General features: G+C 40.0%; 1 protein-coding gene across 3 annotated transcripts; it reads right to left on the bottom strand.

Moving 5' to 3' along the window:
- Positions 1 to 5153: 5153 nt before the first annotated feature.
- OR10AD1 (olfactory receptor family 10 subfamily AD member 1) lies at positions 5154 to 12446 on the bottom strand. 3 transcript variants are annotated; one of them, XM_082421476.1, is made up of 2 exons: positions 12358 to 12446; positions 5154 to 7517 (listed from the first exon to the last, which is right to left on the bottom strand). In XM_082421476.1, exons 1-2 carry the CDS (start codon positions 12360 to 12362, stop codon positions 6554 to 6556), a joined length of 969 nt encoding a protein of 322 aa, XP_082277602.1. In that variant the 5' UTR covers positions 12363 to 12446; the 3' UTR covers positions 5154 to 6553. The 3 variants fall into 3 exon arrangements, with proteins under 3 accessions (XP_082277602.1, XP_082277601.1, XP_082277600.1); XM_082421475.1 differs by having other exon boundaries at positions 5154 to 7520; positions 12358 to 12425; XM_082421474.1 differs by having other exon boundaries at positions 12316 to 12359.
- Positions 12447 to 12853: the final 407 nt, after the last annotated feature.

Here is a 12853-nt window from a genome sequence, read left to right as displayed (position 1 = left end):
AATATTGCAAGGATTACCATAATGTGACACAGAGACACAAAGTAAGCAAATGCTATTGGAAAAAATGTGCAGATAGACTTGCTCAATGCAGAGTTACCACAAACTTTCAATTTATAAAAATCGCAATATCAATTGGGAGATTGGGATTGATATATATACACTACTATACATAAAATAGATAGCTAATGAGAACCTACTGTATAGCACAGGAAACTCTACTCAGTGCTCTGTGGTGACCTAGATGGGAAGGGAATCTAAAAAAGAGTGGATACCAGGCACCCTAGAGCCCGTGATCTGCAAGAGAAAGCCACTGCAATGAGAAGCCTGTGCACTGCAATGAAGAGTAGCCCCTGCTCACCACAACTAGAGAAAGCCCGCACGCAGCAATGAAGACCCAACCTAGCCAAAAATAAATAAAATTAATTAATTAAAAAAAATTTTTTATGCTACACTGGTATGATTAGATAAATATTTAAAGTGGATCTTATAAAATGTGATGGCTATATTTTCTTTCTTATAAGCTTGTTTTATTCCTACATTAAAAACAGCCTTCTTTAAAAAGAAAAAAAGAGTGGATATATGTGTATGTATAACTGTTTCACTTTGCTGTACAGCTGAAACTAACACAACATTGTAAAGCAACTATACGCCAATAAAAATTAATTAAAAATCGCAGTATCTGTGAAGCACAATAAAACAAGGAATACCTCCATCTAAAATTAGAATTTTTTGTTGTTGTTGGCAGTATTTGCCTTAAAAGCATATGTCTGGCTCTTTATAGAGAAAAAATTTTAACTACTGATTTAAATTCGTGCATATAGGTGTGTTCAAGTTTTCTATTTTTTCCTCTGTCAGTTTTGGAAAATAATATTTTTCTAGTGATTTTCCATTCATCTAAGTTAGCAGATTTAATGTCATAAATTTTTCCATAGTATTCTCTTAGAATTTTAAAGACTTGTATTAGTTTTCTAATGCTGTGTAACAAACTACCACAAGTTCAGTGGCTTAAAGTAAAACAAACTTATTATCCTTACAATTTCCTTGGGTCAGGAGCCTGGGTAGGATTAGCTGGGTCTTCTGCTCAGGACCTCACCAGGCTGAAATCAAGGTGTCAACCAGGCTATGATTCTCATCTGTGGTTCAGGGTCCTCTTCCATGCTCACTGGTTATTAGAAAAATCCATTTCTTTGAAGTTGTACTACTGAGGTACCTGTCTCCTTACTAGCCATCAGCCAGGTACTGCTCTCAGCTCCTAGAGGCTGCCCACGGTTCCTTGACACATGGCCCCATAGGTGGTTCACAGCATGAATGTTTGCTCTCTGCCCCACCATCTGGAGCATTTGTTTTGACTTCCAACTATCTCTAGTCTGCTATGATGTAGTTTTATATGAGATAAACTTTATACCTTGACTTTCATTGTTGAGAAGAGAGCTTTCAGTCTAATTGTGATTCCTTTGAAAAGAACCTCTCTTTTTATTTAGGTGGCTATTGTTCTTTTTTCTTTGTCTTTCATTTTCAGAAGTTTTAATGGTGTGACCAGGTGTGTTTTTCTTTTTATAAATAATATATTTGGGGGGTACATAGGACCTCTGTAATCTGTGGACTGATGTTGTTTTTTTTTTGACTTTGGAAAATTCTTGGCTATTTTCTCTTCAAATTATTGTTATTGCTGTAACCATTCTTTCTTTCATCTTCTTTATGACATATCTCCCACTTTACCAGTTCTGTAAACACACATTGAATGTTCCTGTATCTTGGCCCAGAAAGTCTTCACAGAATTTTTAGTGCTTTAATGCCTTCAAGAAGATCTTTTTAAATAAGTGTCCAGCTTTTGATTGTTCTTAGTGAGATAGTTGTTCCAAATTACCTAGTCCATCTGTATTAGAAGCAGAGGACAATTTTATAATTCAGTCTGCAACATCTGTAATCATGTGCTCCTTTCATTCTTTGTATAGTTTAAGTTTGTTTATTTTTGGTCAGTCACAAATTATCAATCCCTTCTAACTCTATTAATTTAATCAAACTTTGGATTGGTTGAACAAATCATATGCATTTTCTCCTGCTTTCCTGTGTAATCTATTAATCTGTGATTAAATTGGTAGTTTATTACATTTTAGCTTTTTTTCTAATAAAAAAAAGTGCTGCTCTAGCTACATCCTACAAAATTGTATGTAGATCCATCACTATTTTGGGGTTTGTGAAATTTTCTATTTTTTATCATAATTGGCTCTTTTGTTAAAAACCAGACACAAGGTATCAGGTAAAAGGAACTGAGGTAAATAGGCCTTTAGTGGGGGGGTTTATGTTGATCTTGTTAGGTGTTAGGTGGTGTTTAATGTTTGCTGTAGCTGTGGTGTCAGCGGCTAATATTTCCTCTGCTGTCCTTGTTTTTGTCTCCTCTGTTGTCTTTTCATTTCCTTAGAGACGCCTTCCTAAATAGGGACTGAGGGTCACAGGTCTTTCAGCTGTAATCCTTGAAATCCTCCAGCCCTACTGAGGTGGTGGTAAGGTGTGGGGGGAATTCTATGGTCCTATGATTAGGTCTCAGTCTTCTAGTGAGCCTGTGTCCTTGGGCTGTGACTTTCACAAGTGCTTCTCAGATTTTCTTTTTCTTGGATCCTTCCCCAGGTTGGTTAGGTTCTCATATGATAGATTTCCATGAAAATAGTCTGTTAAGGAGAACAGAGCTCTCTGGGCTTATTTCAGAATGGTTATTTTCTTTTCCCACTGCTGAAGTATAAGAGGATTTTTTTTCTGATCTTTATCATGAGAATCTGGTGGGGATGCTGGAGATAAAACTAACGGAACTATGAAGACTTCCCTAAGGGTGAGCCTCCAGGAGTTTTTTTCTATGAAGCTAGTCCATGCTCAGTCTTCAGTAACTAGTCAATTTTCCTTTAAGTGTTCTGACCAGGCTCTAGTTGCAGCTTCTGTTCCTAAGGAAGCTGTGATTCTCTGTGTTCACCCGTCTTCCAGTTTTTGGGGTGGTGGTTTGCCCTGTGACTTCAATTTTCTGATGGATCTAAGAAGTGTTGTTGATTTTCAGTTTGTTCATTTTTTTTTTCTTTTTTACTGATGAGGGTGGAAGTGACAAGTTCCAAGCCCTATACTCTTTCCATGTTAGACTAGACTTATAATTCATTCTTTGCTTTGCAGGTAAAATAGAATTATGTTTCTTAATTTCCAAACATATGTGTTTCTTTCCAGTTATCTTTTTGATACTGATTTCTAAGTGAACCGCATTATGACTGTAATAGAGCGCTGCAGTGGGCCCCTCCCCCAAGCGAGCGACTGTCAAGGAGCGACCATTAGAGGGGCACTGAGCCAACGGTTGGTGCGGTGGTTGTCGTCAGGTGGAGAGTGAGGTAAGAGGCAGATCCCCGTCTTCTCCCCGGGGCCCTTCAGCTCACCCAGCCTTGGGCTGGCGGGTGAGCTGGGGGGCCCAGGGAACAGGCTGAGGGTGTGTCCTGCAGGGCCCCAGAGCCCTTGCCAGGACCACCCACTGGCCGGGCCCAGGCCCTGAGAAGGCAGTGAACCTTTCCCCCATCCCTGCCTCTGCAACCTAATGGCCACATCGTTCAGGTGGCCTGAGGAGTGTGAGGGCTAGTTGGGTCCTGGGTTCCTGGCTCCCTCAGCGATGTATGACCTGGCCCTGAGGGAGCCACCAACTGAGATCTGCCTCTTCAGCCAGGCCTGGGCACTGGCAGGAGGACCCAGATTGGGTGCTGGACGAATGCTCTGGGGCAGGGTAACGCCCCCGCCCCCACCCCTGCAAGGACCCCCTTCTCTTAGCCAGGCCTGGACCTCAAAGGGTGAAAGTTGTGCCTTGGAACTTTCCCCTTTCTTGTCAGAACAGAGAGTAACATTTGTTTGGTGGAGATTTACAGGAACATCATTACCTGACTTTGACTGACCTCAAGAACAAAGGATCTGACACCAAGACATTTGCAACAACTAACAACGCCCCTCCCTCACCTTTCCTATAAAAGGGCTTTGCTGAAAGCTTTCAGGGAGTTTGGGGGTTTTAAGGCATGAGCCACCCATCTCCTTCATGGCCCTGCAATAAACCTTTCTCTGTTCCAAACTCTGGCGTTTTGGTATTGTTTGGCCTCACTGTGCATCGGGCACACGGACTTGCATTTTGGTAATATGATCAGAGATCTTGGTCTGTGGTCTGTGTGATCTTGGTCTGTGTGATTCCATATCTTTGAAATGTTTTAAGATTTGCTTTAGACCAAAATAGACCAACATATGGTCTATTTTGAGAAAATTTCCATTTGTTTTTATACTAGCTGCCTGGTACCTATTACTGAGCCAGTTGGTGTGGTGGAAGGAAATAGTTGGCATACTTAAGTAGGGTCAATGAGGGGATGTGGGCAAGATTAAGGGGAGTCAAAGAAGGGTGGTAAAACATCCTGGGCTCTCAAGAGGGGGAGCAGGTATTACCTTCCGGGGACAGGGAAGGGAGCTGTAAAACAAGGCCACTTGACAGGGGCTCTGGAACATCAGGGAAGGAGACAGGAAAGTAAACACACTCACTCACTCTCTTCCTGCCTTCCTCTATCCTACTAAGACACTCTTATTAGTTGAACCCAACCAGAGCCTAGAAGGTAATGAAGCCCATTGAGGCAGTCAACAAAGGTTTTTCTACCAGGACCCAGATCAGGGGGAGAAGGTGTATATTTAGTTCTAGAGGGGCAAAAAAAAAAAAAACCCAGCATACATGAAAGGTAGAGCAGACCCTTCAGGATGGGTGGAGCATACGGGTGGGGAAATATAAGCATTGATAAAAGAAGGAGATTGGTAAAGGGGATGGGAAAAGTGTCGAAATTCTAGGGAGTATTTCCATAAGAGGTTACATGGCTTCCACAGGTTGCACTAAATGGCATTTGTAAGAGTCCCACTGCAAACAAGCAGAGGTGATGAAGGGTAAGACTGAGCTAGGCAAGAATGTGAGATTGGTGGGAACAAGGAAAGGATGGATGTTGGGTGGATGAAGTTTGGTTGGAAGTAACAGAGGAAAAGGGCAGAATTTAAGTAGGAGTCCACACTAGCGATAGACAGAAGGGCATGATTGAATAGGAAATTCCTATAACTTGAAAAAACTTGGGGGGATGGATAGGGGTAAGCTCAAATAGAGACAAACACAGAGGTTTTAGGGAAGGTTTTATTACAAGTACTTACATAGCCTGTTGCCATGGCAGTGCCAGCAGAAATCCTGCCCACAGTCCAGCAGTAAATGACTTTGCAGATAGAATTCTGTGTTCTAAATTCTCCTTGGTTTCCTCCTCTCTCTTCACTCCCCAGATCAATAACTCTCGTCTTTATGATTCTGCCCTTTTAATACCTCATCTCTAGATTGGGAATACTCAACCTTGGCGTTATTGACATCTTGGGCCACACAATTCTTTATTTTAGGGGCTGTCCTGTGTATTGTAGAATGTTCAGCAGCATCTTTGGCCTCTACCTACTAGATACCAGCAGCATACTTTCTCCAGTAGTGACAAGCAAAAGATGTCTTCAGATATTGCTAAATGCCCCTGGGGGGAAAATCATCCCCACTTAGAACCCCTGCTCTAGACATTCGGTAATGGAATAGTGGTGTGGAAGAAAGAAGGTAGAGGTGGGAGTAGAGTCTCAGGAAATATAGTATATTATAGGTAAAGCAAGAGATAGGAAGGAATCTTCATGAAAAAAAAAGGATACATTTAAACTGCACAAACTGCATCCAGGCTGGTGACAAAATTTACAAGTGGAAGCAAATAAATGTGCAAATAGGTCAAAGTGCACTTTTTATATTCTTGTACAATGCAGATGTCACTCAAACCTTCCCTGACCCTAGGAGATTTTGACCTATAGCTCCCACCCCCAGTTTACAACCTGGGGAAGTGGGTGCTCTCCTCAGACTTTGTTCTTGCTTCTGCCCTTCCTACTCCCCATCAATAATCCACATGTATTTGGCATACAGCTCCTCCTCTTGCTACCTCTGAGAAGTAATCCTATTAATCAGTTCTTATATGGGGGTACAAATTTCATGGGGAATTTTGAGGCCACCATACAGGGATGGTGTCACACACCTTATGGCATATTTCTCCCACTCATTGCCTTTTTCCCATCTTCCACACATCCCTTTGTTTCCCTCATGGCTATCACTCTGCTCCTTTCCCAATCCTAAGTCTCCTACCAATTGACTTTGCCCTGGAAAGAACTGCTCTGGGAAGAATGGACTGGTCATCCTCTTCACTGACTTTCTCTAGAGGACCATACTACCTTTCCCCAAATTTTGGAATACACTTCTCCATTTCATTACATTTGCCCCTCCAATCATGAAAATGTATAACTAAGAGAAGTTTGAAAGTATCAATCTACAGTGGAAGTGAAATCAGATAGATGAGCATTATTAGACATCAACAGGATCTTCCAGGTCTGATACTAGTAGAAAGGAAGCCATGAGTATGCTTTCCTGGAGACTGTCAGCTAGTGAATCTCCTACCTGTGTGGGCTGAGGGAGAGGAAGTCAGGGGAAGTAGCTGCCCCGCCAGGAGTCTTCCCACTAGACAGACTCTGCCTGGGAAAGGCTGCTCCTCCCAAGGGCCCTCACCACGGCCCCTTTCATTTCTTTATTTCGAAAACTGTAGATGATGGGGTTGCACATGGGGGCGATGATGGTGTAGAGGAGAGAGAAAGGCTTGTCTTTGTCAGGACCGTGTGTGCTGCGGGGGTTCATGTAAGAGAACATGGCTGAGGTGTAGAGAAAAATGACCACAGTCAGATGGGAGGCACAAGTAGAGAAGGTCTTCCTCCAACCAGAGGAGGAGGATCTGCCCAGGATGGAGGCCAGGATGCGCGCATAAGAGATGACAATGAGCACCATGGGGCTGAGCAGCACCACGATGGCATCGGCAAAGATGACTCTCAGACTAAACTGGGGGTCTCCACAAGAGAGGGTGATCACTATGGGGGCCTCACAGAAGAAGTTTTCTATGTGGTTGTCTCTGCAGAAGGGATTCCGGAATGACATATACTCAAGAAAGATGCCGTTGATCAGCCCGAAGAACCAGGCAGTACTCACCAGCCTCACACAGGCCTGCTGGCTCATGATCTGGGCATAGCTAAGTGGGTGGCAGATAGCAACATAACGGTCATAGGCCATGAAAGCCAAGAGGATGCACTGAGCCACACCCACACAGAAGACCAAATACATCTGGGTCACGCAAGAGACAAAGGAGACAATATGGTTCTTCACCATCAGGTGGATCAGCATCTGTGGGATGGTGGTGGTGATGAAGCAGACATCCAGGAAGGACAGGTGGCCAAGGAAGAAGTACATAGGGCTGTTGAGCCTGGGGTCTGTCCAGGTGATGAAGATGATGAGGCCATTCATGGCCATGGCAAGGCTGTAGAGGGCTAGGAAGAGGACAAAGAGCAATGCCCGAGTGGAAGGGGAGCTCTGCTCAAAGCCCACGAGGATAAACTCTGTCACTATGCTCTCATTCCTTGTGTCTACCATCTGGGGCCTGCTTGAGAAAAGAGGACAGATAAAGCACAGATAAGATAGTTGTGTATAGGTTTTACCCACTTGTATAAAAATAGATTAAGGGAAAATGCATGAAAAAGATGGGAATTTCAGTAAACTCTATGCGAGTCAGCAGTGCCATGGGCACTGAAAATCTAATACTATTGTAGGCAGCAATAATGGAACCATATATGAAACAAGGGAGACTCTATTGTTCTTTGTGTGAATCAGGCTGTACCTGAAATACTGTATCCTGTTCTGACCTCTATTTTAAATGATTATCCACCAAAGGGATTATGTTCAGAGACAAAAAAGATGGTGAATGATCTAGGAACCACATGACAAACTTTTAAAGGAGACTTTAAAGGGAAGACTTAGGGAAACTCTGAGAGGTCCCTTTAAATGTAGATAGGTTTTTCATGTAGAAGAGAGAATTTACTTTTTCTGTGTAACCTCAATGAGTAGGACTCAAGCCAAAGAGTAGAAATATTAGAGAAGAAAATGACTGTTATTTCTAATTACAATTTTTTTTGTTCTTTTAACTATAAAACTAATGCTTGCTCATTGTAGAACATCTGGAAAATACCAAAAAGCAAAAGCAAAATAAATAAATAAAAAGAATCAACCAGAGGGAAACCACATCTATATTTTAGTTCATGTCTTTTCAGTAGTTTCTTTTTTTCTATGTTTATATATCAAAATCTTTTAAGACCAACACAAAGCCTGAGTAGAACCTTCCATAGCAACTTAAGTGAGGGGGAGAAGTATATTTTCAAGAAGAAATGCAGTATTTACAGTTGATTCCAGGTTGGGGAATGCAATACAAGTTGAATAGGGAGAAACTAAAAAAGGATAAAAATTCATTCTTCATTTGAATGGGGGAACTGGGAACAATTGCACTCCGCTCCACTTTACAGTCAAAAATGTTTTATTCATTTAATAAATGAAAGCCTACTGTATTCAGACATTGAGCTAGGTGCCAAGGATATTCAGTCATGCATGAGAACTTCCTCACTGACCTCATGGAGATTATACTATATCTTAAGACATTAGATCAGGGGGTAAGAGTATAGATAATCCATATAAAATATGGATAATATTAACCAAAAAGCACACATTTATAAGTAGATATATTTCAAACTTCATTGCCTCCATACAGGGAATATACCTTTTTGAAGGGTCATGGAACACTTGCAACATATTATTGGTATATTAGAGTATAAAAAAATCTTAAACGAATTCCAAAGATCCAAAACAGTTCAGACCATATTCACTACACTAAAACTAGGTACTGAAATCCTTAAATTTCCATATAGAGGCGATTTTTTAAAATTCTATTTATTTTCTCCCCTTGATGAGAGAAAAAGAGCACAGGTATCAGCTTGTGTATGGGGATTTCCTTAGGAATATTGTTTATCATCACATTGCACACTTTAAATATCATACACTTTTTTCAATTATACCTCAACGAAGATGAAAAAAACCCTGTCAAATCCAAGTGGGAAAAAAAAGGAATGTTGTTTGTTTATTATTTTTTTACTTCAAGAAAAGAAGTAAACTCTTACTGAATATTTAAATTAAAAAGAATTTTTTTTTTGGCTGCGTTGGGTCTTCGTTGCTGCGCATGGGCTTTTCTCTAGCTGTGGTGAGTGGGGGCTACTCTTCACTGCCCTTCGTGGGCTTCTCATTGCGGTGGCTTCTCTTGTTGCGGAGCACGGGCTCTAGGCACGCGGGCTTCAGTAGTTGCAGCACACAGGCTAAATAGTTGTGGCGCGCAGGCTCTAGGACGTGCGGGCTTCAGTAGTTGTAGCGCGGGGGCTCAGTATCTGTGGCTCACGGCTCTAGCGCACAGGCTCAGCAGCTGTGGCACACAGGCTTAGTTGCTCTGCAGCAAGTGGGATCTTGCCGGACCAGGGATTGAACCCGTGTCCCCTGCATTGGCAGGCAGATTCTTAACCACTGCGCCACCAGGGAAGTCCTGAATATTTAAATTTAGAATGTATTGCTTTGATAAATTGTAGATAACATTCTTTTGATCAGCAGGGCTGCCAGGAGTGTTGTACCATTGTGCACTGTACAAAGGCTCCTGAAGGGAAGAGTGGATGCTGAAGTCCAGTCTTTGCTCAACTTACCATGCTGTGCACCCTGGTGAGGGGCTGTGTGAATTCAGAGGAAGTGGTGCCTTTCTTCTAATCCTTCCCTGAGAGGGAGTGACTTTTTTAAATTAACCCAAATGTACCAGATATGTTAGGTAGGAAGATCTGGCCATGTGAATATTTAAATTTCACCACTGAATTTTTTTCGTGCCACTTGTTTTTCTGTTTATTAAACTTATACCAGTTGCTTTTCCTTTTTAAGTGCCTGGTGTTACACATGTTCAATTAAGATCAAGCAGATGTTTTTGAAGGATTGTCTAACTAATTCAGAAGGGATTTTGTGACAATAAAACTAGACATGATTATGAAAAACACCCCACCTACTTGAAAATTGGAAAAGAAAAAGTCCTCTGAAAACAACTCTTAGATCAAACAGGAAATGAAAACAGTAATTACAGACAATCTAAAAAATGATAGTAAAAGGTAGCATATATTAATAAACATATACACAGATATTTGTTAAAGGAAAAGTTAATAGCCTGAAATACTTGTATTAAGAAAAAGAAATAGAGATAAATGAAATGAAATAAAATGAAATGAAATGAAATAGCTCAAGAGATTAGAAGCAGATAAACAAAATTAACATAAGGAAGACCAGAAAGGGAATATATGGAAAGATCAAAGGAGAAATTATTGAATACCAAAACAGAAAAAAATAGAGTTAATAAATAAATTCAGGAATTGGTCCTTTGAAAAAACCAATAAAATAGACAAACTATTATTTATGTAATAACAACAACAAAAATGAGATGGGAGGAAGAAAGCATAAATATACAAATTATAAATAGAAAAGTTGAAATAATAACAGCCACAAAGGAAATAAAAATAATTATGCAACAATACTTTGCTAAACACTATGACAATCTGTTTGAAAGCCTGGAAGAAAAGATAACTTTCTAGGTAAATATCAATCACTAAAATTCATTAAAGAAAATACAGAAACCAAATTAAACTAACATCCTGAATGAAACGCAGCAGTTCTGAACTTTGGCTTCACATTATAGTCACTTGAAGAAAATGTCCCCATGCCCAGGCTGCATACCAGACATAATTAAAACAGAATGTACTGAGAGGGACTCAGGCCTCAGTGTTTTTAAAAGCTTCCCAGGTGATTGCAATGTTGTAGCCAAGTTTGAGAACTACTATTGATAAAATAGAGAAAGTTGACAAAGAGCTATGCCCCAAATAGCTCCAGGCCCTGAGAGCTCCCTAAGTGAGTTGTTTCTAATCTTGCAGCAATCAGATATATGTGAAGGCTACTGAAACTGTTTATAAGGACAGAAAAAATAATGGCTCCCTGGTTACTTTTACAAAGTCATCAAACCATTGATACCAAAACCTGAAAAAAGTACACAAAAGAAAATTATAACTAAGATAATTTATTAATAATGATGACATAGGCAAAGTTAACTATTAGTAAATGGAATTAATCAGTGCATTCGAAGAATACTGCACCATGACCAAGTGAAATCCATTCCAGTGATTTAAGGATCTGCTTATATTAGGAATTTTAGTACTGTAACTACCATAGTAATATGTCAAAGGTGAGAAAATTCTGATCAATGAGATATTAAGGCATTTGATAAAATTCAGTAGTGACACCTGATTTTTAAAATTTCTTAGTATTATAAAATAGTACTTTAAAGAGGATTCCATGTCATAATTTTAAAATTTATCTAAAGTAAAATAATTGATATGTACTATGTGTTACGTCTTGTTTGTTCTGATGTGTTATAGGTAGTAAGTTTTTAAAGCTTCAAAACCATACATGGAGAAGGTAGTCTTTCTTTTATCCTTATTTTACAAATACACAGAAAAGGTCAGTAATTTGCCCAATGTCACACAGGGAGTAAGTAGTGAAGCTTGAATTCAAATCTGAGGAGTCTGATTCCACAAGCTGCACTGTCAACTATCCCCACAGCTTCAGGCTTTTGGATGCCCTACAATTACTAGCCAAAGCATTTGACAAATGAATTAAAGGAGTAGTAAGTTGGTACGTGTTTAACAGATGGCTCCAATAGGGTCACCTGATTTGTAGCATTTGCCAATCTCCATGGTATAAATACACCCACTATGACCTATTTCACTAGAAATGTGATACCACTAAACGTGGAGTTAGGAAGGGATGCAAATTAGGTCACTATTGTATGGTTTTCCAACCATATAGATACAATAGATGTAAATATATAACCTTGAGAGCATAGATAATAGTAAAATGTAGTGAAAAACTTAGGAAGTGATGAATTTTTATTACCTTTGTTTTGTAATATATTTAGTAGTTAATTAAAATTTGTTTATAATGTCTGTGTTTAACAACCAGTTCTTGAAATTCCTCAAAATTTAACACTTGGCTCTTCAGAGCTGGTACCAAATGGGTCCAGTGTACCACCGGAATGAAAAGGAATGGGCAGAATTATTTGCAGAAGGTATTTTAGGATTAGGGTGAATTTCTTCCTCTCTCTTTATGTTTCTGCCACAACCTATAGGGAGGCCAGATTTTCTACTTAGGAGGGAATAGAATAATGTTACAGAAAACACTTATGACCCCACTGTTCACCTTTGCTCTAGAAATAACTTAAATATCCCTCAATTGGGCACTGGTTATATATATTATGGTACAAACATAAAATGCGAAAATCTTACCTCATTCTGTTGCTATAGCTGGAAATGGAAGTCATGCCTTACCTCATTCTGTTGCTATAGCTGGAAATGGTCTGTTTGTCATCAAGTCACTTCAACAGGTAAGAAAGATAGTCTCACGGAGGCTGCGGATGAGCTGGCCCAGGGAGGACATCTGACGTTGGGGTCCTCTCTGGAAGAGATGGTACCCCGTTAGCTTATATCCCTTACATGAAATTTCTCAAATCATTACAGATGAATGTCTACTCAGATAAAATTTCTTTACTCATTTACAGCAATTTACAGCTTACAAATCATATTCACATATATTATCCCATTTAACTCTTACAAAAACCTATGAAGTAGATACTATCTCTATTTTACAGATGAGGACAACTGAAGCTCAGAGAGCTAAAGTAACTTGCCCAAGGTCATACAGCTAGTAAATGAAAGTAATGAGATTCAGACCAGGCCTTTTAAGTTCTTAGACTACCTTTTCCACTATACCAACGTGCCTAGGGCAGAGATGTCACTACCTCCTGTATGTTATACAATTGATTAA

The sequence above is a fragment of the Balaenoptera physalus genome (genome assembly GCF_965194825.1).
Source record: "Balaenoptera physalus genome assembly, chromosome: 13".
Classification (NCBI taxonomy): Eukaryota; Metazoa; Chordata; class Mammalia; order Artiodactyla; family Balaenopteridae; genus Balaenoptera; species Balaenoptera physalus.
Note: the sequence above shows the minus strand (reverse complement) of the source record. Positions and strands in the feature narration are given on the sequence as shown.